General features: G+C 40.0%; 1 protein-coding gene across 1 annotated transcript in view; it reads right to left on the reverse strand.

The window, feature by feature from the left end:
* The window catches only part of SCAF11 (SR-related CTD associated factor 11), a 519,944-nt gene that overhangs the window by 375,069 nt on the left and 118,786 nt on the right, over positions 1-26,089 (reverse strand). The window contains exons 7-8 of the mRNA XM_053719207.1: positions 20,355-20,395; positions 19,747-19,847 (exon numbers count right to left, since the gene is read on the reverse strand). Coding sequence (XP_053575182.1) covers positions 19,747-19,847; positions 20,355-20,395 — 142 coding nt within the window. The remainder of the gene's footprint in view (positions 1-19,746; positions 19,848-20,354; positions 20,396-26,089) is intronic.

Raw genomic sequence — 26,089 nt, forward strand, 5'->3', positions numbered from 1 at the left:
TTGTGGGATATTCTCATTCCCTACAGGAAGTGGCAAAGAGAGCACACAGCAGAGCTGTCCATATAGCTCCCCCTCTGGCTCCGCCCCCCAGTCATTCGACCGACGGTTAGGAGAAAAAGGAAAACCATAGGGTGCAGTGGCGACTGTAGTGTACAAAAATAAAAATTTAAACCTGACTAAATGCCAGGGTGGGCCGTGGACCGGATACACTGTAGGAGAAAGAAATTTATCAGGTAAACATAAATTCTGTTTTCTCCTACATTGGTGTATCCGGTCCACGGCTTCATCCTTACTTGTGGGAACCAATACCAAAGCTTTAGGACACGGTTGAAGGGAGGGAACAAGTCAGGTAACCTAAACGGAAGGCACCACTGCTTGTAAAACCTTTCTCCCAAAAATAGCCTCCGATGAAGCATAAGTATCGAATTTGTAAAATTTAGCAAATGTATGCAGAGAAGACCACGTTGTTGCCTTACAGATCTGTTCAACAGAAACCTCGTTCCTGAAAGCCCATGTGGAAGCCAGAGCTCTAGTAGAGTGAGCTGTAATTCGTTCAGGAGGCTGCCCTCCAGCAGTCTCATAAGCCAACCGGATGATGCTTTTCAGCCAGAAAGACAGAGAGGTCGCAGTCGCCTTTTAAAACTCTCCTCTTGCCAGAATAGACGACAAACAAGGATGATGTTTGTCTGAAGTTTTTAGTTGCTTTTAGATAATACTTTAAGGCACGAAACACATCAAGATTGTGCAACAGACATTCCTTGTTAGAAACTGGATTAGGACACAGAGAAGGAACAATTATTTCCTGGTTAATATACTTATTGGAAACCACTTTTGGAAGAAAAACAGGTTTGGTACGTAAAACGACCTTATCTGTATGGAACACCAGGTAAGATGAATTACACTGCAAAGCAGACAAATTCAGAAACTCTTCTAGCAGAAGAAATAGCTATCAAAAACAAAACTTTCCAAGATAGTAACTTGATATCTATGGAATGTAGGGGTTCAAACGGAACCCCTTGAAGAACCTGAAAGAACTAAATTTAGACTTCATGGAGGAGCCACAAGTCTATAGACAGGCTTGATTCTAACTAAAGCCTGTACAAACGCCTGAACATCTGGCATTGCTGCCAGACGCTTGTGTAACAAAAAGACAGAGCAGATATCTGTCCTTTTAAGGAACTAGCTAACAAACCTTTCTCCAATCCTTCTTGGAGAAAAGATAGAATCCTTGGAATCCTAATCTTACTCCATAAGTAACCCTTGGATTCGCACCAACAAAGATATTTCCACCATATCTTATGGTAAATTTTCCTGGTGACAGGCTTTCTAGCCTGGATCAGGGTATCTATAACTGATTCCGACAACCCTGTTCGAATGGACCTTGAATTAGAAGGTCCTGCCTCAAAGGCAGGTTCCATGCTGGAACCGATGACATATTCACCATGTCTGCATACCAAGTCCTGCTTGTCACGCAGGAGCTATCAGAATTACCGAAGCCTTCTCCTGTTCGATTACTAGCCGGGGGAGAAGGGGAACGGTGGAAAGACATAAGCTAGATTGAACGACCAAGGCGCTACTAAGGTATCTACCAATGTCGCCTTGGGATCCCTGGATCTGGACCCGTAACATGGAACTTTGGAGTTCTGACGTGACTCCATCAGATCCAGATCTGGAATGCCCCATAGTTGAGCTAACTGGGCAAAAACCTCCGGGTGGAGTTCCCACTCCCCCGGATGGAAAGTCTGACGACTCAGATAATCCGCTTCCCAGTTGTCCACTCCTGGGATGTGAATTGCTGATAGATGGCAGGAATGATCCTCTGCCCATTTGATGAATTTGGATACTTCCCTCATCGCCAGGGAACTCTTTGTTCCCCCCCCGACTGAAATCTTGAATTTGGTCTCCGCTAGTTGAGGCCATGCCTGGAGCGCATTGAATATCGCTCTCAATTCCAAAATGTTTATCGGGAGAAGAGAATCTTCCCGAGACCATAGACCCTGAGCCTTCAGGGACTCCCAGACCGCGCCCCAGCCTAGGAGGCTGGCGTCGGTCGTGACAATGATCCACTCCGGTCTGCGGAAACTCATTCCCCGAGACAGGTGATCCAGAGAAAACCACCAGAGGAGTGAGTGTCTGGTTTTCTGGTCCATTTGAATCTGGAGAGACAAATCTGCATAATCCCCATTCCACTGTTTGAGCATGCACATTTGCAATGGTCTTAAAAGAATTTGAGCAAATGGAACCACGTCCATTGCTGCGACCATGAGTCCTATTACCTCCATGCATTGAGCTATGGAGGGTTGAGGAATGGACTGAAGAACTCGACAAGTGTTAAGAAGTTTTAACTTCCTGACCTCTGTCAGAAAGATCTTCATTTCTACTGAGTCTATTATTGTTCCCAGGAAGGGAATCCTTGTGAACGGGGACAGAGAATTGTTTTCTATGTTCACCTTCCCCCCGTGAAACCTTAGAAAGGCTAGGACAATGTCTTAGCACCACTAGAAGGGACCCTAGCACCCTTGTGAAAATTCTGGGAGCAGTGGCCAATCCGAAAGGAAGAGCCACAAACTGATAATGCTTGTCCAGAAAGGCGAACCTCAGGAACTGAAGGTGATCTTTGTGAATAGGAACATGCAGATACGCATCCTTTAAGTCCACGGTAGTCATATATTGACCCTCCTGGAACATTCGTAAAATTGTCCGAATGGATTCCATTTTGAATTTGTCTAGAATTTTTAAGTCCAGAATTGGCCTGAAAGTTCCTTCTTTTTTGGGAACTACAAACAGGTTTGAGTAAAAACAGTCCTTGCTCTTCTGTCGGAACTGGGTGTATCACTCCCATTTTTAAAAGGTCTTCTACGCAAAGTAAGAATGCCTGTCTCCTTATCTGTCTAAAGATAAGGGAGACATGTGGAACCTTCCCCTTGGGGAAAGGTCTTTGAACTCTAGAAGGTACCCCTGAGAGACAATTTCTAGTGCCAAGGGGTCCGGAACATCTCTTGCCCAAGCCTGAGCAAGAGAGAAAGTCTGCCCCCTACTAGATCCGGTCCCGGATCGAGGGCTACCCTTTCATGCTGTCTTGGTAGCAGCAGCAGGCTTCTTGGCCTGTTTACCCTTGTTCCAGCCCTGCAAAGGTTTCCATGTTGGCTTGGGCTGGAAGAGTTACCCTCTTGCTTAGTAGCTGTAGAGGTTGAAGCAGGTCCGTTCCTGAAGTTGCGAAAGGAACGAAAATTGGCCTTGTTTTTAGCCTAGAAGGCTCTACCATGTGGAAGGGCATGGCCCTTTCCCAGTGATATCTGAAATAATCTCTTTCAACTCTGGCCCGAATAGGGTCTTACCCTTGAAAGGAATATTAAGCAATTTTGTTTTGGACGACATCAGCCGACCATGATTTTAGCCAAAGCGCTCTGCGCGCCACGATGGCAGAACCAGAATTTTTCGCCGCTAGTTTAGCTACTTGCAAAGCTGCATCTGTGATGAAAGAATTAGCCAGCTTTAGGGCGTGAAATCTATCCATGACTTCGACATAAGAAGTCTCCTTCTGGAGCGAGTTTTCCAGTTTCTCAAACTAAAAAGCCGCTGCAGTAGTTACAGGAATAATGCAGGAAATTGGTCGAAGAAGGAAACCTTGTAGAACAAATATTCTCTTAAGTAAACCTTATAATTTTTTTAATCTTCGAAAGCGCAACTGTCTTCTATTGGTATAGTCGTGCGCTTAGCTAGCATTGAAACTGCCCCCTCTACCTTGGGGACCGTCTGCCACGCGTCCCTTCTAGGGTCAACAATTGGGAACATTTTCTAAAATATAGGAGGGGGAACAAAAGGTACACCTGGCTTCTCCCACTCCTTAGACACGATATCTGCCATCTTAGGTATCGGAAACGCATCAGTGTGTACTGGGACCTCTAGGAATTTGTCCATTTTACACAATTTTTCTGGGATCACCAAAGGATCATAATCATCAAGTGCAGCTAGGGCCTCCTTAAGTAGGGCGCGGAGGTGTTCAAGCTTAAAATTTAAATGTTATGGTATCAGGCTCTGCCTGCTGAGAAACTTTTCCTGTCAGAAATTTCTCCCTCAGACAGGCCCTCCCTCACCGCCAAGTCAGACTGATGTGAGGGCACTAAAGATAAATTATCCTCTGCGTCTGCTTGCTCATTGTCTGTGTTTAAAACTGAGCAATCACGCTTTCCTAGGAAAAGCTGGCAGTTTGCGATTACTATGCAACAATTAGCATTTTTTTATCCAATTGGTGCGCTAGATGTACTGGGCATCGCCTGCGTGGGCATAGCTGGTGTTGACACAGAAGGAGAGGAAAGCAAGCTATCTTCACTACCTTCAGCTAAAGAATCATCTTGGGCTATATTTTTAAGTGTGATTGTACTGTCCTTAAGCTGTTTCGACGCTATGGCACACTTCACACATAAATTTAATGGGGGAACCACCTTGGCCTTTGGACATACAGAACATAGGCTATCTGAAGATACAGACATGTCTGACAGACTTAAACAGAACTACAATGCAATAAAAATTATTTTTGACAAAAACGTTACTGTCTCTTTAAATAATAAAAGAGCACACTTTATTACTGAAACATCAAAAAACCATGAAATAAACATCCGATTTTAATGAAATTTTCACCACATAGTCTTAATGCTTTGAAATGATTGCACACAAATTTTCAGATCAATTAACCCCTTAATGCCCAAACCGGAGCTAATAACAGTTATTAACCAATTAACACACTACAGTACTAGCCACAGCTTCCACTGTAGCCTTTACCTTCATTAGGGATTATTTTAGTAGGAAATAAGCCTCTCTGGAGTCTTTTATGATGCCTCTTGACTCCCCACATGAAGCTGCATGGACTGCCTAGGCAAAAACATAATTTATGTAAGAACTTACCTTATAAATTCATTTATTTCATATTAGCAAGAGTCCATGAGCTAGTGACGTATGGGATATACATTCCTACCAGGAGGGGCAAAGTTTCCCAAACCTCAAAATGCCTATAAATACACCCCTCACCACACCCACAAATCAGTTTAACACATAGCCAAGAAGTGGGGTGATAAGAAAAAAGTGCGAAAGCATAAAAAATAAGGAATTGGAATAATTGTGCTTTATACAAAAAAATCATAACCACCATAAAAAGGGTGGGCCTCATGGACTCTTGCTAATATGAAAGAAATGAATTTATCAGGTAAGTTCTTACATAAATTATGTTTTCTTTCATGTAATTAGCAAGAGTCCATGAGCTAGTGACGTATGGGATAATGACTACCCAAGATGTGGATCTTCCACGCAAGTCACTAGAGAGGGAGGGAAAAAATAAAGACAGCCAATTCCGCTGAAAATAATCCACACCCAAAATAAAGTTTAAATCTTATAATGAAAAAAACTATAAGCAGAAGAATCAAACTGAAACAGCTGCCTGAAGTACTTTTCTACCAAAAACTGCTTCAGAAGAAGAAAACACATCAAAATGGTAGAATTTAGTAAAAGTATGCAAAGAAGACCAAGTTGCTGCTTTGCAAATCTGATCAACCGAAGCTTCATTCCTGAACGCCCAGGAAGTAGAAACTGACCTAGTAGAATGAGCTGTAATCCTTTGAGGCAGAGTTTTACCCGACTCGACATAAGCATGATGAATTAAAGATTTCAACCAAGACGCCAAAGAAATGGCAGAGGCCTTCTGACCTTTCCTAGAACCAGAAAAGATAACAAATAGACTAGAAGTCTTTCAGAAATTCTTAGTAGCTTCAACATAATATTTCAAAGCTCTAACTACATCCAAAGAATGCAATGATCTCTCCTTAGAATTCTTAGGATTAGGACATAATGAAGGAACCACAATTTCTCTACTAATGTTAGAATTCACAACCTTAGGTAAAAATTTAAAAGAAGTTCGCAACACCGTCTTATCCTGATGAAAAATCAGAAAAGTAGACTAACAAGAAGGAGCAGATAATTCAGAAACTCTTCTAGCAGAAGAGATGGCCAAAAGAAACAAAACTTTCCAAGAAAGTAATTTAATGTCCAATGAATGCATAGGTTCAAACGGAGGAGCTTGAAGAGCCCCCAGAACCAAATTCAAACTCCAAGGAGGAGAAATTGACTTAATGACAGGTTTTATACGAACCAAAGCTTGTACAAAACAATGAATATCAGGAAGATTAGCAATCTTTCTGTGAAAAAGAACAGAAAGAGCAGAGATTTGTCCTTTCAAGGAACTTGCAGACAAACCTTTATCCAAACCATCCTGAAGAAACTGTAAAATTCTCGGAATTCTAAAAGAATGCCAGGAAAAATGATGAGAAAGACACCAAGAAATGTAAGTCTTCCAGACTCTATAATATATCTTCCTAGATACAGATTTACGAGCCTGTAACATAGTATTAATCACAGAGTCAGAGAAACCTCTTTGACTAAGAATCAAGCGTTCAATCTCCATACCTTTAAATTTAAGGATTTGAGATCCTGATGGAAAAAAGGACCTTGCGACAGAAGGTCTGGTCTTAACGGAAGAGTCCACGGTTGGCAAGAGGCGATCCGGACAAGATCCGCATACCAAAACCTGTGAGGCCATGCTGGAGCCACCAGCAGAACAAACGAGCATTCCTTCAGAATCTTGGAGATTACTCTTGGAAGAACTAGAGGCGGAAAGATATTGGCAGGATGATACTTCCAAGGAAGTGACAATGCATCCACTGTTTCCGCTTGAGGATCCCTGGATCTGGACAGATACCTGGGAAGTTTCTTGTTTAGATGAGAACATCAGATCTATTTCTGGAAGTCCCCACATTTGAACAATCTGAAGAAATACCTCTGGGTGAAGAGACCATTCGCCCGGATGTAACGTTTGGCGACTGAGATAATCCGCTTCCCAATTGTCTATACCTGGGATATGAACCGCAGAAACTAGACAGGAGCTGGATTCCGCCCATACCAGTATTCGAGATACTTCTTTCATAGCCAGAGGACTGCGAGTCCCTCCTTGATGATTGATGTATGCCACAGTTGTGACATTGTCTGTCTGAAAACAAATGAACGATTCTCTCTTTAGAAGAGGCCATGACTGAAGAGCTCTGAAAATTGCACAGAGTTCCAAAGTATTGATTGGTAATCTCACATCCTGAGATTCCCAAACCCCTTGTGCTGTCAGAGACCCCCAAACAGCTCCCCAACCTGTCAGACTTGCATCTGTTGAAATTACAGTCCAGGTCGGAAGAACAAAAGAAGCCCCCTGAACTAAACGATGGTGATCTGTCCACCACGTCAGAGAGTGTCGTACAATCGGTTTTAAAGATATTAATTGAGATATCTTTGTGTAATCCCTGCACCACTGGTTCAGCATACAGAGCTGAAGAGGTCGCATGTGAAAACGAGCAAAGGGGATCGCGTCCAATGCAGCAGTCATAAGACCTAGAATTTCCATGCATAAGACTACCGAAGGGAATGATTGTGATTGATCTCAGCCTGTCGAAACCTTCAATTTTAGACGTCTCTTGTCTGTAAGAGACAGAGTCATGGACGCTGAATCTATCTGGAAACCTAAAAAGGTTACCCTTGTCTGAGGAATCAATGAACTTTTCGGTAAATTGATCCTCCAACCATGATCTTGAAGAAACAACACAAGTCGATTCATATGAGATTCTGCTAAATGTGAAGACTGAGCAAGTACCAAGATATCGTCCAAATAAGGAAATACCACAATACCCTGTTCTCTGATTACAGACAGAAGGGCACCGAGAACCTTTGTAAAAATTCTTGGAGCTGTTGCTAGGCCAAATGGCAGAGCCACAAACTGGTAATGCTTGTCTAGGAAAGAGAATCTCAGAAACTGATAGTGATCTGGATGAATCGGAATATGCAGATATGCATCCTGTAAATCTATTGTGGACATATAATGCCCTTGCTGAACAAAAGGCAGGATAGTCCTTATAGTTACCATTTTGAATGTTGGTATCCTTACATAACGATTCAATATTTTTAGATCCAGAACTGGTCTGAAGGAATTCTCCTTCTTTGGTACAATGAAGAGATTTGAATAAAACCCCAGCCCCTGTTCCAGAACTGGAACTGGCATAATTACTCCAGCCAACTCTAGATCTGAAACACATTTCAGAAATGCTTGAGCCTTCGCTGGGTTTACTGGGACACGGGAAAGAAAAAATCTCTTTGCAGAAGGCCTTATCTTGAAGCCAATTCTGTACCCTTCTGAAACAATGTTTTGAATCCAAAGATTGTGAATTGAATTGATCCAAATTTCTTTGAAAAATCGTAATCTGCCCCCTACCAGCTGGGCTGGAATGAGGGCCGCACCTTCATGTGGACTTGGGAGCTGGCTTTGGTTTTCTAAAAGGCTTGGATTTATTCCAGACTGGAGATGGTTTCCAAACTGATACCGCTCCTGTGGGTGAAGGATCAGGCTTTTGTTCCTTATTGTGACGAAAGGAACGAAAACGATTATTAGACCTAAATGTACCTTTAGATTTTTTATCCTGTGGTAAAAAAGTTCCTTTCCCTCCAGTAACAGTTGAGATAATAGAATCCAACTGAGAACCAAATAATTTATTACCCTGGAAAGAAAGGGAAAGCAAAGTTGACTTAGACATATCAGCATTCCAAGTTTTAAGCCATGAAGCTCTTCTAGCTAAAATAGCTAGAGACATATACCTGACATCAACTCTAATGATATCAAAGATGGCATCACAAATAAAGTTATTAGCATGTTGAAGAAAGTTAACAATGCTATGAGAATTATGATCTGTTACTTGTTGCGCTAAAGCTTCTAACAAAAAAGTTGAAGCTGCAGCAACATCCGCTAAAGATATAGCAGGTCTAAGAAGATTACCTGAACATAAGTAAGCTTTTCTTAGAAAGGATTCAATCTTCCTATCTAAAGGATCCTTAAAGGAAGTACTATCTGCCGTAGGAATAGTAGTACGTTTAGCAAGAGTAGAGACAGCCCCATCAACTTTAGGGATTTTGTCCCAAAATTCTAATCTGATAGATTCAATGTTTTCTTACAGCGCTGAAAGTGTGGACCTATAGCTCCTGTCTATAGTGGGTCCCCAGGTGCCCACTTTTAGAAAATATGTGTCAAAAACGTGGTTTAGAAAGGAGCGCCAAATCTTGGCGAGGTCTGGTACGGTATAGGTGTGAAAATATGGTATTCTGTCTGAAAAATTGTATAGCGCTATAGCTCAGCTACAATTATGGTAGTTGTGCTGTATAGATGTGTAGGTTTTGATATCTAGATATAAGATCTAAGAGTAGCACAGTTGATACATAAAAGCATTTAATACATATTAAACATATAAAACAAGGGTGTCGTTTAAAATATATTTTAACAGAACGGCAAGAAATGATGTGTAAAAACACATAAACACATAAATATCTATAAAAACACGCGTGTTTTGCTTTTTAGCTGTATGTATAATGTCTCATAAAGTTCGTCTCATATATGGTTATGTTGGCATAAATCTGAAAATAATAAACAATAAAAAATATTAAAAAACAATGAAAAGTCAATAATGTCCAATAATCCCTTCTCAAAGTTAAGAGATATATAAAAAAGGTTAAGTAGTGTCCAAAAATCCCTTCTCAAAATTAAGAGATATAAGTAGATTTTCACATGTGTATCCAAAAAATAAACTGTCCAAATTTAAGTGTTGTCCAAAAACGTGGTATGAATGAATAGTGCAAATCCAGCAGATTCAAAAGTTCTATTAAAAAAGCTTTGTAAAAAACATTTCAAAGAAACATTTAAAAAACATCAAAATGAAGGTAGAAAAAAAGTTCTATCAAAATATGGTGACAAAGAATGATCCGTGAAGTCAATCCAAAATAGTGATAAAAATAAGTCCAAAAAAGATGTAAAATATCCAAAAGATAAAAAACAAAAAATAAATGATTAGTATGTGCACAAACTAGTGAGAGTGATCCCAAAAAAGGGGCTTATGTGGAGGGGTTATGTTTCCATGTAGAAAAATTATAAAAAGAAAAGATAAAAAATAAAAATAAGCAAAAATACAAAAATATAAATAAAAATAATCCTAGGGAATCTTCAAACCCTGAAAATAAAAGATAATAACAATAGTGTAATACTGTATTATAATTCAACAATCAAGGAATAAATAGCTCACCATAGCTCTGTCAACGCGTTTCGGCCCACAAGAGAGGCCTTTATCAAGCCTTGATAAAGGCCTCTCTTGTGGGCCGAAACGCGTTGACAGAGCTATGGTGAGCTATTTATTCCTTGATTGTTGAATTATAATACAGTATTACACTATTGTTATTATCTTTTATTTTCAGGGTTTGAAGATTCCCTAGGATTATTTTTATTTATATTTTTGTATTTTTGCTTATTTTTATTTTTTATCTTTTCTTTTTATAATTTTTCTACATGGAAACATAACCCCTCCACATAAGCCCCTTTTTTGGGATCACTCTCACTAGTTTGTGCACATACTAATCATTTATTTTTTGTTTTTTATCTTTAGGATATTTTACATCTTTTTTGGACTTATTTTTATCACTATTTTGGATTGACTTCACGGATCATTCTTTGTCACCATATTTTGATAGAACTTTTTTTCTACCTTCATTTTGATGTTTTTTAAATGTTTCTTTGAAATGTTTTTTACAAAGCTTTTTTAATAGAACTTTTGAATCTGCTGGATTTGCACTATTCATTCATACCACGTTTTTGGACAACACTTAAATTTGGACAGTTTATTTTTTGGATACACATGTGAAAATCTACTTATATCTCTTAATTTTGAGAAGGGATTTTTGGACACTACTTAACCTTTTTTATATATCTCTTAACTTTGAGAAGGGATTATTGGACATTATTGACTTTTCATTGTTTTTTAATATTTTTTATTGTTTATTATTTTCAGATTTATGCCAACATAACCATATATGAGACGAACTTTATGAGACATTATACATACAGCTAAAAAGCAAAACACGCGTGTTTTTATAGATATTTATGTGTTTATGTGTTTTTACACATCATTTCTTGCCGTTCTGTTAAAATATATTTTAAACGACACCCTTGTTTTATATGTTTAATATGTATTAAATGCTTTTATGTATCAACTGTGCTACTCTTAGATCTTATATCTAGATATCAAAACCTACACATCTATACAGCACAACTACCATAATTGTAGCTGAGCTATAGCGCTATACAATTTTTCAGACAGAATACCATATTTTCACACCTATACCGTACCAGACCTTGCCAAGATTTGGCGCTCCTTTCTAAACCACGTTTTTGACCAAAATTCTAATCTGTCAGATGGTACAGGATATAATTGCTTAAAACGTTTAGAAGGAGTAAATGAATTACCCAAATTATTCCATTCCCTGGAGATTACTTCAGAAATAGCATCAGGGACAAGAAAAACTTCTGGAATAACTACAGGAGATTTAAAAACCTTATTTAAACGTTTAGATTTAGTATCAAGAGGACCAGAATCCTCTATTTCTAATGCAATTAAGACTTCTTTAAGTAAAGAACGAATAAATTCCATTTTGAATAAATATGAAGATTTATCAGCATCAACCTCTGAGACAGAATCCTCTGAACCAGAGGAACCATTGTCAGAATCAGAATGATGATGTTCATTTAAAAATTCATCTGAAAAATGAGAAGTTTTAAAAGACCTTTTACGTTTACTAGAAGGAGGAATAACAGACATAGCCTTCTTAATGGATTTAGAAACAAAATCTCTTATGTTAACAGGAACACTCTGAGTATTAGATGTTGACGGAACAGCAACAGGTAATGTAACCTTACTAAAGGAATTATTATCTGCATTAACAAGTTTGTCATGACATTCATTACAAACAACAGCTGGAGGAACAGATACCACAAGTTTACAGCAGATACACTTAACTTTGGTAGATCCAGCAGCAGGCAGCGTTTTTCCAGAAGTATCTTCTGACTCAGTGTCAATCTGGGACATCTTGCAATATGTAATAGAAAAAACAACATATAAAGCAAAATTGATCAAATTCCTTAAATGACAGTTTCAGGAATGGGAAAAAATGCCAGTGAACAAGCTTCTAGCAACCAGAAGCAATAAATAATGAGACTTAAATAATGTGGAGACAATAGTGACGCCCATATTTTTTAGCGCCAAAAAAGACGCCCACATTATTTGGCGCCTAAATGCTTTTGGCGCCAAAAATGACGCCGCATCCGGAACGCCGACACCTTTGGCACAAAAAAAACGTCAAAAATGACGCAACTTCCGGCGACACGTATGACGCCGGAAACAGAAAAAAAACTTTGAGCCAAAAAAGTCCGCGCCAAGAATGACGCAATAAAATGAAGCATTTTCAGCCCCCGCGAGCCTAACAGCCCACAGGGAAAAAAGTCAAATTTTAAGGTAAGAAAAAAATTGATTTATTCAAATGCATTATCCCAAATATGAAACTGACTGTCTGAAAATAAGGAACGTTGAACATCCTGAGTCAAGGCAAATAAATGTTTGAATACATATATTTAGAACTTTATAAAAAAGTGCCCAACCATAGCTTAGAGTGTCACAGAAAATAAGACTTACTTACCCCAGGACACTCATCTACATGTAGTAGAAAGCCAAACCAGTACTGAAACTAGAATCAGTAGAGGTAATGGTATATATAAGAGTATATAGTCGATCTGAAAAGGGAGGTAAGAGATGAATCTCTACGACCGATAACAGAGAACCTATGAAATAGACCCCGTAGAAGGAGATCATTGAATTCAAATAGGCAATACTCTCTTCACATCCCTCTGACATTCACTGCACGCTGAGAGGAAAACCGGGCTCCAACCTGCTGCGGAGCGCATATCAACGTAGAATCTAGCACAAACTTACTTCACCACCTCCATAGGAGGCAAAGTTTGTAAAACTGATTTGTGGGTGTGGTGAGGGGTGTATTTATAGGCATTTTGAGGTTTGGTGAACTTTGCCCCTCCTAGTAGGAATGTATATCCCATACGTCACTAGCTCATGGACTCTTGCTAATTACATGAAAGAAAACAACTGCGCAATTGAGGCCTGAAAATGAGGACTCCTCCCTCTTCATTCCAGAGTGGAGGGGCCTTTCTGACTAGATTTAGGTGTCCAAATAAGTGCCAGGCCGAAATTAAACCCCAAAAGTGTTTTATAGTCTGAAAAACACTTTATTTATAGTGAAAAACATGCTAAAAAGCAATCGATTTTAAAGCCCACAATAGTGTCAACCAGCATAGAGCCCTAAATATAAGCCATCATTTTATACAGAGTCTAAGAAAAAAATGGCTTACCTATCCCAGAGGGAATTTCTGACAGTCTTCTTGCATTACTGGGTCTTGTTAGAAAAATGACTGATCATACCTGAAGCAGTTAAGCCTGCAAACTGTTCCCCCCCAACTGATGTTCTCTGGTTTCAACAGTCCTGCGTGGGAACAGCAATTTATTTTAGTTACTGGTGCTAAAATCATACTCCTCTCAACAGAAATCTTCATCACTTTCTGCTGTAGAGTAAATAGTACAAATCGGCACTATTTTAAAACAACAAACTCTTGATAGAAGAAATAAAAAACTACAACTAACACCACATACTCTTTACCACCCCCGTGGAGATGCTACTTGTTCAGAGCGGCAAAGAGAATGACTGGGGGTAGGATTGTATATCCCATATGTCACTAGCTCATGGACTCTTGCCAATTACATGAAAGAAAGGAAATATACTGATAAACCTGAATCATGGCAAAAATAAGTACAAACATATATTTAGAACTTTAAATATAAAGTGCCAAACCATAGCTGAGAGTGTCTTAAATAAAGGAAACATACTTACCAAGACACTCATCTACATAAAGTAGATAGCCAAACCAGTACTGAAACGAGAATCAGCAGAGTATATTGTCTATCTGAAAAGGGAAGTAGGAGATGAATCTGTACGACCGATAACAGTGAACCTATGAAATAGATCCCCGTTAGGATGACCATTGTATTCAATAGGTAATACTCCATCCACATCCCTCTGTCATTCACTGCACTCAGAGGAACTGGGCTTCAAAAAAGCTGAGAAGCGCATATCAACGTAGAAATCTAGCACAAACTTACTTCATCACCTCCATAGGAGGCAAAGTTTGTAAAACTGAATTGTGGGTGTGATGGGGGTGTATTTATAGGCATTTTGAGGTTTGGGAAACTTTGCCCCTCCTAGTAGCATTGTATATCCCATACGTCACTAGCTCATGGACTCTTGCCAATTAGATGAAAGAAATAGCCTTACTCCACATAGGTACGTGCAGGCTACCTTAGTATCAAGGATATCTAAGTATCTGTTTTCCGCAATCAAGCTCTTGATAGCTAGATCCTGGAAAGCGTCAAACTCCCCGCCATGGTCTGATATAGTCAGGCTTATGGCTTATATGTACTCAATGGAGAAAAATATTTTCTTATCTTATGGAAAAATAGACCTTTTTGAACTAATATGGGCTGAGTGGAAATCCAAGTTTGACACCCAATGGTTCCCGAACATAGAAGTATAGAGATATCCACGATCTAATTTCAGGATTATCCTCAGCCCCTCCCGACAAGAGTACTATAATAACCACCCCTTCCACCCAGTGAATATCCTATCTAGATTCCTAGACGCCTTCTATTGGTTTTCCCCGACCCCCCCCCCTCCCCAACTACCCTTATCCTGACCCCCCCTTCTGTAATCCACCCCCTTTTTGGAACATTTATATGTGTTGTCTCATAGCCTGAAAGCTTTATTTTTCTGTCTGTTCCCGAATATATATTTGAAATTTGAAACATTGTGTTATAGGCAAAGTTTTAGCCCAGATCCGGGTTCCATTGCCTCTGTCATTCTTTTCCTTTTTTTGTTTTCCTCATCCTGTTACTGAGACTATGTATTGTGTTGAGCACCATTGGGTTTAATGTTACTTATATACCATGAAAATCAAATCAAATATTTTTTAATTTTTTTTAAAAGTGTAAAAATTAATGAAAATATATTGCAAAGTTTTACTATACATAACTAAACTTTGTATGTTACAAAAAGGACCATTAAATACAGTATAACTGCATAATCGACAAGTGCACAATAAAGACACAATGCAATAAGCAACCAGATTTTTTGGGAGAAATTTTGAAAGATTGCTTTAATTTCCCTGCCCACTGAATCATGTGACAAACATCAATCCGCTGATTACAGATTCATATACGTATATATATTTTACCCTCTTGCACATGCCAAGTAGGAGCTAGTGCTAAAGAAAGTCTGAATATAAAAAGACAGAGCAAATTGATGATGGAAGTAAATTGTAACTGTTTAAAACTGCATGTACTATATGAATCATTGATTTTGACTTTACTGTCCATTATAAATCTCAAAAAGGAATTTACTGTCCCTTTAAGTCCAGGTAATGAGTCACTGAAATACCTTCTAAACTGATATTTGCAAAAGGTTCCATTTTAGCCATGGTAACACTCCCTAGTGTGTAAGTAAAAAGTTTACTTAGCAAGTGAATAAATTAATTAAAGCTGCCCCCCCCCATATCTTCTTTGGTCATAAACCAATTTTTAGGTCTTCAAACAAAAAAAGAAAATTTATGCTTACCTGATAAATGTATTTCTTTTTTGACACGATGAGTCCACGGATCATCTTAATTACTAATGGGATATTCACCTTCTGGTCAGCAGGAGGCAGCAAAGAGCACCACAGCAAAGCTGTTAAATAGCTCCTCCCCTCCCTCCCACTCCACTCATTCAGCAAAAGTTAGGGAAAGAAAGGTAAAACCAAGGTGCAAGGTGTCTGAAGTTTACAATAACCAACAACCTGTCTTACAAGAACAGGGCGGGCCGTGGACTCATCGTGTCAAAAAAGAAATACATTTATCAGGTAAGCATCAATTTTCTTTTCTTTTTTATGACACGATGAGTCCACGGATAATCTTAATTACTAATGGGATTAAATACCCAAGCTAGAGTACACAGATGATACAAGAGGGATAAGACAGGGAACCTAAACGGAAGGCACCACTGCTTGAACCTTTCTCCCAAAAGCGGCCTCAGCCAAGGCAAAAGTGTCAAAATTGTAGAATTTTGAAAAAGTGTGAAGAGAGAGTTGCAGCCTTGCAAATCAGTTCCACTGAAGCTTCATTCTTGAATGCCCATGAGGAAGCAATAGCCCTCGTGGAATGAGCCGAAACTCTCTCTGGAGGCGGCTGTCCAGCAGTCAGTCTCGTATGCAAAATGATAATACTCCTCAGCCAAAAAGAAAGAAGTAGCCGTAGCTTTCTGTCCCTTACGTTTTCCAGAGAGGTGCTGTCCAGCAGTCTCATATGCAAAAATAAAAGACTGGCGAAAATCCGTAGTCACCTATAGGTAAACTTTAAAGCACGGACCACATCCAAATTGAGCAGAAACCTTTCCTTCTGAGAAGGATTAGGACACAAGAAAGGAATAACATTCTCCTGATTCCGATCAGAAACAACCTTAGGAAGAAATTCTAATTTAGTACTTAAAACTACCTTATCAGAAAGAAAATAAGGTAAGGGGACTTATACTGCAATGCCGAGAGCTCTGACACTCTGCAAACAGAGGAAAAAGCAACAAGAAATAAACTTTCCAAGATAACTGTTTAATATCTAAGGAATGCATAGGCTCAAACTGAGCCAATTGAAAAATTTTAAGAACCAAATTAAAACTCCAAGGAGAAGTAACTGGTCTGAAAACAGGTCTGATCATGATCAAGGCCTGACCAAACTAATGTACGTCTGGGAAACCGACTAACTAACCTGTAACAAAATAGACAAGGCCCCTATGTCTTTCAGAAAATTCTAGGAATCCGATCCCTACTCCTTTTAAAAATATCCTTAAGATTTGTACTAGTATAAAAATGTATGCCATAACATATGGGAAAAGTTTTCCTAGACACAGGCTTACGAGCCTGATTCATGGTCTCAATGACCAATTCCTTATCCACTCTTGGATAAAATAAAGCTTCCACTAGATAGATTCAGGGGGAAAAAAAATTTGGATAAAAGAAGGGTCCTTGACGTAGAAGGTCCTTCCTCCACAAACACTCCCAGGTGGTAGATGTGACATGTCCACAAGGACTGCATACCAATCCTGCGGACCACGCCTGTGAAAAGAAGATCACTGATGCCCTCTCCTATTTAGCTCAAGCCAAGGCTCCAGGAGAAAAATCAAATGGAAGAATTAGATATACAATATTGAAATTCCAAGGTAACGCCAAAGCGTCTATTAGAACAACCGGAGGGATCATTGACCTTAATCCGAACCTCAGGAACTTGAAATTCTGTCGAAAAATCATGAAATTCAAAAGCAACTGACTCAATTGAGGATCAGGCTGGAAGGCACTTCCGGCCAGAGTTCCCACTCCCCTGGGGAAAAAAATCTGCCCACTCAAGAAAATCGCCTCTCAGAAAGACCTTTCTGGGAAATGGGTCGTCGACACACAGTAATTGAGGGTCTCAGAGCACTGAACTATCCTGGCTACCTCTGTCATAGCCAAGAATACTTCAAGCCAGTAGTGACTGAGTCACCCAGGATAGCTAAAACCTCCTTCAGTAGCAAATGGAGGTATTGAAGCTAAATCTGAAGGAAAAAGGATTCAAGATCAGATAAGAGTATTAACCCATCTGAGTCTGAGAAGTCCTTATCAGATACTTTTGAAGTATCTTCCTCCTCCAGTTACATGAAGGAAACATACATAACCAATCATTCTACGATGAATGAATATGATCTCTCAATGTATTAAATTCAAGGTAACTCCAGATGGAGTGATAAAAGAACCGCAGGGCACTGCATGTAGGCTATACATTTTTTGGGACACCTTAAGGAAAGTTTGTGGCATATCTTGATCATTGTCAATAGGCTCTTAAGCAGCATGCGCCTTAGGAGGAGTAGGTTCAGAACAAGGCTATCTTTATTAATTTAACATCTCTCAATAAATGAGAAATAAAGAAAGATTGGCAATGCTAGACAGGCATCCAAACCAAAAACAAGAGACCCCTCGCAAGGCCTCAGTCCATCCTGAGACAAAAGGGATGAAATAAATAGACAGCTGGAATTTTTAAATAAAAATGCACACAACAAAACGTTACTGCCTCTTCAAATTTAAAAGTAACTTTTTTTTTATATATATATTATAGATAGTGGAAGAGAGATAAATGTAGCACACAAATAACCTATCTACACCTCAGCTAATCCTGCTGAGGTGCCTATCATCATCCATCAGAGATACAATCAACACCTTGTATTAGCTTAACCTTGTACAAAAGCAGATCCAGAACGCAGCTGCAGCGCTGTCCGGACCCACACAGGTGAAAACACCAAGGACTGTGCTAGAAAAAATACAAGATCTACTATCCGATATCGGAACTGCAGTAGAGTCTAACCCGGCCTGAAACATAGCTCCACCCCTCGTGGGCGTGATAACACTCAAGCTCCAGGTCCCATTAAAGTAACATCTAGCTATAGCCAATTGTGCAGTACAAAAGGGCGCCAAACATAGCCCCGCACTTCGTGGGCGTTACCACAAAGATCACCCGGTCACCATTATTATGTTTAGAAAATAGGCCACCGGGAGCTAACTCAACTGTTCTCTGTAAACCTGGGGGCAATTTGTGACACAGATGTTATATAGTACACTCCTGTGACCCAAACAAACACCACTCCTGAGTCCCTCTTTATCTGACTCGGCCCAAGTGAATAAAGTCCCCAGAGAAGCCACTTCTAGTCCCTCAGCTCCAGTGCCTGTTCACCATGTGCTGTCACAGGATCCCCTTCCTTTATCTTTATAGGAATTATGTCCCAATAAAATACTTCACTTTATCCGAGATTTCCATCAGACCCAGAAAAAAAGTCAGCACTTACCTTTAAATTCTGCCCGACAGCAGGATAGCTCACCAGGATTGAGAGGTCCTCTCCCTCACATAGTCCTGTGGAAAAGAATAAAGCCCGAGTCATCTTACTTAGGCTATTAGGATTAGGGCAGCATCAATGTATGGGAGGCGCAGTGAGAATTATGTCCCACAAGTTCCCATTGCTCTAAAGCCACCACTGCTCTGCTGAAGAGACTGATATGGACTACGGCTACACCCTAGGACAAAGAAGCACAATCTTGTACTACTTTAAAAATAATAAACTCTTGATTGAAGAATCTAATCTAACACTTCACCACATCCTATCACTAGCGTAGGCAAAGAGAATGACTGGAGTGGGAGGGAGGGGAGGAGCTACTTAACAGCTTTGCTGTGGTGCTCTTTGCCACCTCCTGCTGAACAGGAGGTGAATATTCCATTAGTAATTGAGATGATCCGTGGACTCATCGTGTCATAAAAAGAAATTAATCAAAAGACTGGCTAAATTTTAGGAATTTAGTCAAATTTAACGAGACTAGAAAAAACATTTCTTAACTCAAACAATCCAAAATTAAACAATGCAATTTGCACACTCCCTAACAAGAGTAGACCATTGAGTTAAACATGAGGTGAAATCCACAGACAGAGGCCATTTTCCAAAAGCGGAATATTTGCACATATCTTATTGTTTAATCTGTTAGAAACAAGTTATATGTACTATTACAAGAGTTTAAAATCATGTGTGGAATAAGATGTCCGACGTGTTTATTTTAATTCCCCCCCCCCCCAGATGCTATATATTCAAGCTTAAGACAAAACATACAAAAATAAAATATGTATATACTAACTTGATATCAGTGCAGTATGGTATGACTGGAATCAAAGAGCTTGGTTTACATGAAGCAGCGATATCCGTAAAACAACTGCTAGTACAGCTTAAACTGTTTATCTGCAAAAATGAGAGTAAAAGAATAGATTAAAATAATTAAACAATTTGATTAACAATACGAAACATAATCGGTTAGTCAAAGGGACATTAAACACTTTGAGATGGTAATATAATATGATAAATCGTAAATATAAAAAAAATCTGCAATATACTATAATGTATTTTGTCCCCTTTTCCTGTAATTCCAATCTACAAACTGTGAGCTTTTCAGTTCCTGTTAGAAATGGAAGTATAGAACAGTTATATTCTACACAGCCATTGGCTGCACACTCTAGTGACCTATTTATAACAGTCCCTAATTGGCCACAGCAGAGAAGGTAACCTAAGTTACAACATGGCAGCTACCATTGTTTTATGGACACAAACTTGACACTTTTTTGTCAATAAACAGCTAATGAAACTTTAAAATCTACATGTTATTCTCAAACTAATCTTTTCTTTGAATGCATGATTCTATATAGCATTTATTTAGTGTTTAATGTCCCTTTAAGTAGTTCAGGGTCTTACCTCTGGTTCAGATTCATTTTTCTCTTTATTTATTATGCATCCTACAACAAAAGGAAATGGTTTCGTTAATACATGTTTTTCCTTGTAGTTCGTTCACAAAAACCTGGAAATAAATATATTTAAAACCTTATAAGCGAATAAAAGTCAGGAGTTTATAGCAATTAAAAAAAAAACACCAAAGTGACAAACTGAACATGCTGTGTAATGGAGACCATACGGTTCACAGGGGGATGCATGTTTATTACGTATGCTTCAGGCAGTTGTTTCAGTTTGATTCTTCTGCTGATGTTTTAAGTTTTTTTCTTGTCATTTATAGAATAAACTTATATTTTGGGTTGTGGATTATTTTTTCAGCGGAAAATGGCTGTTTATTTTTATCCCTCCCTCTCTAGTGACTCTTGCGTGGAGTTCCACATCTTGGGTATTGATATCCCATACGTTAGTAGCTCATGGACTCTTGCCAATTACATGAAAGAAAACAATCTACTTACCTGATAAATTAATTTCTTTCATATTGGCCAGAGTCCATAAGGCCCACCCTTTTTATGGTGGTTAAATTTTTTTTGTATAAAGCACAATTATTTCCAAATTCCTTTGTTGATGCTTTTTATTCCTTTCTTTATCACCCCACTTCTTGGCTATTCGTTAAACTGAATTGTGGGTGTGGTGAGGGGTGTATTTATAGGCATTTGAGGTTTGGGAAACTTTGCCCCTCCTGGTAGGATTGCATATCCCATACGTCACTAGCTCATGGACTCTTGCCAATATGAAAGAAATGAATTTATCAGGTAAATTCTTACATAAATTATGTTTTCTTTCATGTAATTGGCAAGAGTTCATGAGCTAGTGATGTATGGGATTATACATTCCTACCAGGAGGAGGGGGCAAAGTTTCCCAAATGCCTATAAATACACCTCGCAACACACCCACAAGTCAGTTTTACAAACTTTGCCTCCTATGGAGGTGGTGAAGTAAGTTTGTGCTTAATTTTTATGATTTCTACTATAAGCGCTTCTAAGCATTCTGAAGCCCAATTTCTCTCAGAGTACAGTGTTTGTCAGAGGGATTGGAAGAGAGCATCGCCTATTGATTTTTTGGTTTCCTTCACGGGAAAACTTTTCAAGGGTTCTCTTATCGGTCGTAGGGATTCATCTCCTACCTCCCTTTTCAGATTGACGTTATACTCTTATATACCATTACTTCTGCCGATACTTTTTCAGTACTGGTTTGGCTATCTACTATATGTGGATGGGTGTCTTTCAGTAAGTATGGTCTCATTATTTAAGACACTCTCAGCTATGGTTTGGTGCTTTATGTATTAATATAAAGTTTTAAATATATGTATTTTACTTATATTTGCCATGAGTCAGGTCTATGTATATTTCCTTTTGCAGACTGTCACTTTCAGTTTGGGAAGCATGTTTTAGGCATTTATTTTTCTTACCTGGGGTATAGTCATATTTTTCAAATTGGCTGTTTTTCTTTAAATTTCGCGGGCAAAATTAGGCTTACGAGGTCACAAAATGCTGTTATTTATTGCTTCATTCTTGGCGAAGGTACGTCTTTGACGCAAGTTTGTCATTTCCGGCATCTTAGTTGACGCCAGGTTTCCTTGCACGAGGTTGCGTCTGTTATGACGCGAGTTGCGTCATTTCCGGATGTTGTTGTCGCCCAAAAAAATGTCAAATTCCTTTTGCGTCATACTTGGCGCCAAAAAAAATTTGTTTATTTTTCACCCCACTTTCCTATATGCCTCTTGCCTACTATAAGATTCAGAGGGCTATGCTATTTGCATTTTTTCCCATTCCTGAAACTGCCATATAAGGAAATTGTAAATTTTGCTTTAATGTTTTTTCTTTTACATTTTGCAAGATGTCTCAATCTGATCCTGTTTCAGAAGCAACTGTTGGAACCCTGCTCTCTGATCACAGTTCTACCAAAGCTAAGTATCTATTGTATGTTAGCTGAGATTATATCTCCAGCTGTAGTATGTAACAGTTGTCATAAGCTTTTGCACGCAGAAAACGTTTCCATCGGTACTAGTACAGTTTCTGTTGTTCCTTTAACATCTAATGTACATGATATCCCTGTTGATACAAAAACATAATTTATGCTTACCTGATAAATTCCTTTCTTCTGTAGTGTGATCAGTCCACGGGTCATCATTACTTCTGGGATATTACTCCTCCCCAACAGGAAGTGCAAGAGGATTCACCCAGCAGAGCTGCATATAGCTCCTCCCCTCTACGTCACTCCCAGTCATTCGACCAAGGACCAACGAGAAAGGAAAAGCCAAGGGTGAAGTGGTGACTGGAGTATAAATTAAAAAATATTTACCTGCCTTAAAAACAGGGCGGGCCGTGGACTGATCACACTACAGAAGAAAGGAATTTATCAGGTAAGCATAAATTATGTTTTCTTCTGTTAAGTGTGATCAGTCCACGGGTCATCATTACTTCTGGGATACCAATACCAAAGCAAAAGTACACGGATGACGGGAGGGATAGGCAGGCTCTTTATACAGAAGGAACCACTGCCTGAAGAACCTTTCTCCCAAAAATAGCCTCCGATGAAGCAAAAGTGTCAAATTTGTAAAATTTGGAAAAAGTATGAAGCGAAGACCAAGTTGCAGCCTTGCAAATCTGCTCAACAGAGGCCTCATTCTTGAAGGCCCAAGTGGAAGCCACAGCTCTAGTAGAATGAGCTGTAATTCTTTCAGGAGGCTGCTGTCCAGCAGTCTCATAAGCTAAACGAATTATGCTACGAAGCCAAAAAGAAAGAGAGGTAGCAGAAGCTTTTTGACCTCTCCTCTGCCCAGAGTAAACGACAAACAGAGAAGACGTTTGTCGAAATTCCTTAGTTGCCTGTAAGTAAAATTTTAGAGCACGGACTACATCCAGGTTGTGCAGTAGACGTTCCTTCTTCGAAGAAGGATTTGGGCACAAGGAAGGAACAACAATCTCTTGATTGATATTCCTGTTAGTAACTACCTTAGGTAGGAACCCAGGTTTAGTACGCAGAACTACCTTATCCGAATGAAAAATCAAATAAGGAGAATCACAATGTAAGGCTGATAATTCAGAGACTCTTCGAGCCGAGGAAATAGCCATTAAAAATAGAACTTTCCAAGATAACAACTTTATATCAATGGAATGAAGGGGTTCAAACGGAACGCCCTGTAAAACATTAAGAACAAGGTTTAAACTCCATGGTGGAGCAACAGTTTTAAACACAGGCTTAATCCTGGCCAAAGCCTGACAAAAAGCCTGGACGTCAGGAACTTCTGACAGACGTTTGTGTAACAGAATGGACAGAGCTGAGATCTGTCCCTTTAATGAACTAGCAGATAAACCCTTTTCTAAACCTTCTTGTAGAAAAGACAATATCCTAGGAATCCTAACCTTACTCCAAGAGTAACCTTTGGATTCACACCAATATAGGTATTTACGCCATATCTTATGGTAAATCTTTCTGGTAACAGGCTTCCTAGCCTGTATTAAGGTATCAATAACTGACTCAGAAAACCCACGTCTTGATAAAATCAAGCGTTCAATTTCCAAGCAGTCAGCTTCAGAGAAGTTAGATTTTGATGTTTGAAGGGACCCTGTATCAGAAGGTCCTGTCTCAGAGGTAGAGACCAAGGTGGACAGGATGACATGTCCACCAGGTCTGCATACCAAGTCCTGCGTGGCCACGCAGGAGCTATTAGAATCACTGATGCTCTCTCTTGTTTGATTCTGGCAATCAATCGAGGAAGCATCGGGAAGGGTGGAAACACGTAAGCCAGCCTGAAGTCCCAAGGTGCTGTCAGGGCATCTATCAGGACTGCTCCTGGATCCCTGGATCTGGACCCGTAACGAGGAAGCTTGGCGTTCTGTCGAGACGCCATGAGATCTATCTCTGGTTTGCCCCAACGTCGAAGTATTTGGGCAAAGACCTCCGGATGGAGTTCCCACTCCCCCGGATGAAAAGTCTGACGACTTAAGAAATCCGCCTCCCAGTTCTCCACTCCCGGGATGTGGATTGCTGACAGGTGGCAAGAGTGAGACTCTGCCCAGCGAATTATCTTTGATACTTCCATCATAGCTAGGGAGCTTCTTGTCCCTCCCTGATGGTTGATGTAAGCTACAGTCGTGATGTTGTCCGACTGAAACCTGATGAACCCCCGAGTTGTCAACTGGGGCCAAGCCAGGAGGGCATTGAGAACTGCTCTCAATTCCAGAATGTTTATTGGCAGGAGACTCTCCTCCTGACTCCATTGTCCCTGAGCCTTCAGAGAATTCCAGACGGCACCCCAACCTAGAAGGCTGGCGTCTGTCGTTACAATTGTCCAGTCTGGTCTGCTGAATGGCATCCCCCTGGACAGATGTGGCCGAGAAAGCCACCATAGAAGAGAATTTCTGGTCTCTTGATCCAGATTCAGAGAAGGGGATAAGTCTGAGTAATCCCCATTCCACTGACTTAGCATGCACAGTTGCAGTGGTCTGAGGTGTAAGCGTGCAAAGGGTACTATGTCCATTGCCGCTACCATTAAGCCGATTACCTCCATGCATTGAGCCACTGACGGGTGTTGAATGGAATGAAGGGTGCGGCAAGCACTCTGAAGTCTTGTTAGCCTGTCCTCTGTCAGGTAAATCTTCATTTCTACAGAATCTATAAGAGTCCCCAGGAAGGGAACTCTTGTGAGTGGAACTAGTGAACTTTTCTTTTCGTTCACCTTCCATCCATGTGACCTTAGAAATGCCAGTACTAACTCTGTATGAGACTTGGCAGTTTGAAAGCTTGAAGCTTGAATCAGAATGTCGTCTAGGTATGGAGCTACCGAGATTCCCCGCGGTCTTAGTACCGCCAGAAGAGCACCCAGAACCTTTGTGAAGATTCTTGGAGCTGTAGCCAATCCGAATGGAAGAGCCACAAACTGGTAATGCCTGTCTAGGAAGGCAAACCTTAGGTACCGGTAATGATCTTTGTGAATCGGTATGTGAAGGTAGGCATCTTTTAAATCTACAGTGGTCATGTACTGACCCTCTTGGATCATAGGTAAAATTGTCCGAATAGTCTCCATCTTGAACGATGGAACTCTTAGGAATTTGTTTAGGATCTTTAAGTCCAGGATTGGTCTGAAAGTTCCCTCTTTTTTGGGAACCACAAACAGATTTGAGTAAAACCCCTGTCCCTGTTCAGATCGTGGAACAGGATGGATTACTCCCATTAACAAGAGCTCTTGTACGCAGCGTAGAAACGCCTCTTTCTTTGTCTGGATTGTTGACAACCTTGACAGATGAAATCTCTCTCTTGGAGGAGAGTATTTGAAATCCAGAAGGTATCCCTGAGATATTATCTCTAGCGCCCAGGGATCCTGGACATCTCTTGCCCAAGCCTGGGCGAAGAGAGAAAGTCTGCCCCCCACTAGATCCGATCCCGGATCGGGGGCCCTCAATTCATGCTGTTTTAGGGGCAGCAGCAGGTTTCCTGGTCTGCTTGCCCTTGTTCCAGGACTGGTTAGGTTTCCAGCCTTGTCTGTAGCGAGCAACAGCTCCTTCCTGTTTTGGTGCAGAGGAAGTTGATGCTGCTCCAGCTTTGAAATTACGAAAGGAACGAAAATTAGACTGTCTAGCCTTAGCTTTGGCTTTGTCCTGAGGCAGGGCATGGCCTTTACCTCCTGTAATGTCACCGATAATCTCTTTCAACCCGGGCCCGATTAAGGTCTGCCCTTTGAAAGGTATATTAAGCA

Source organism: Bombina bombina, chromosome 6 (genome assembly GCF_027579735.1).
Source record: "Bombina bombina isolate aBomBom1 chromosome 6, aBomBom1.pri, whole genome shotgun sequence".
Lineage (NCBI taxonomy): Eukaryota > Metazoa > Chordata > Amphibia > Anura > Bombinatoridae > Bombina > Bombina bombina.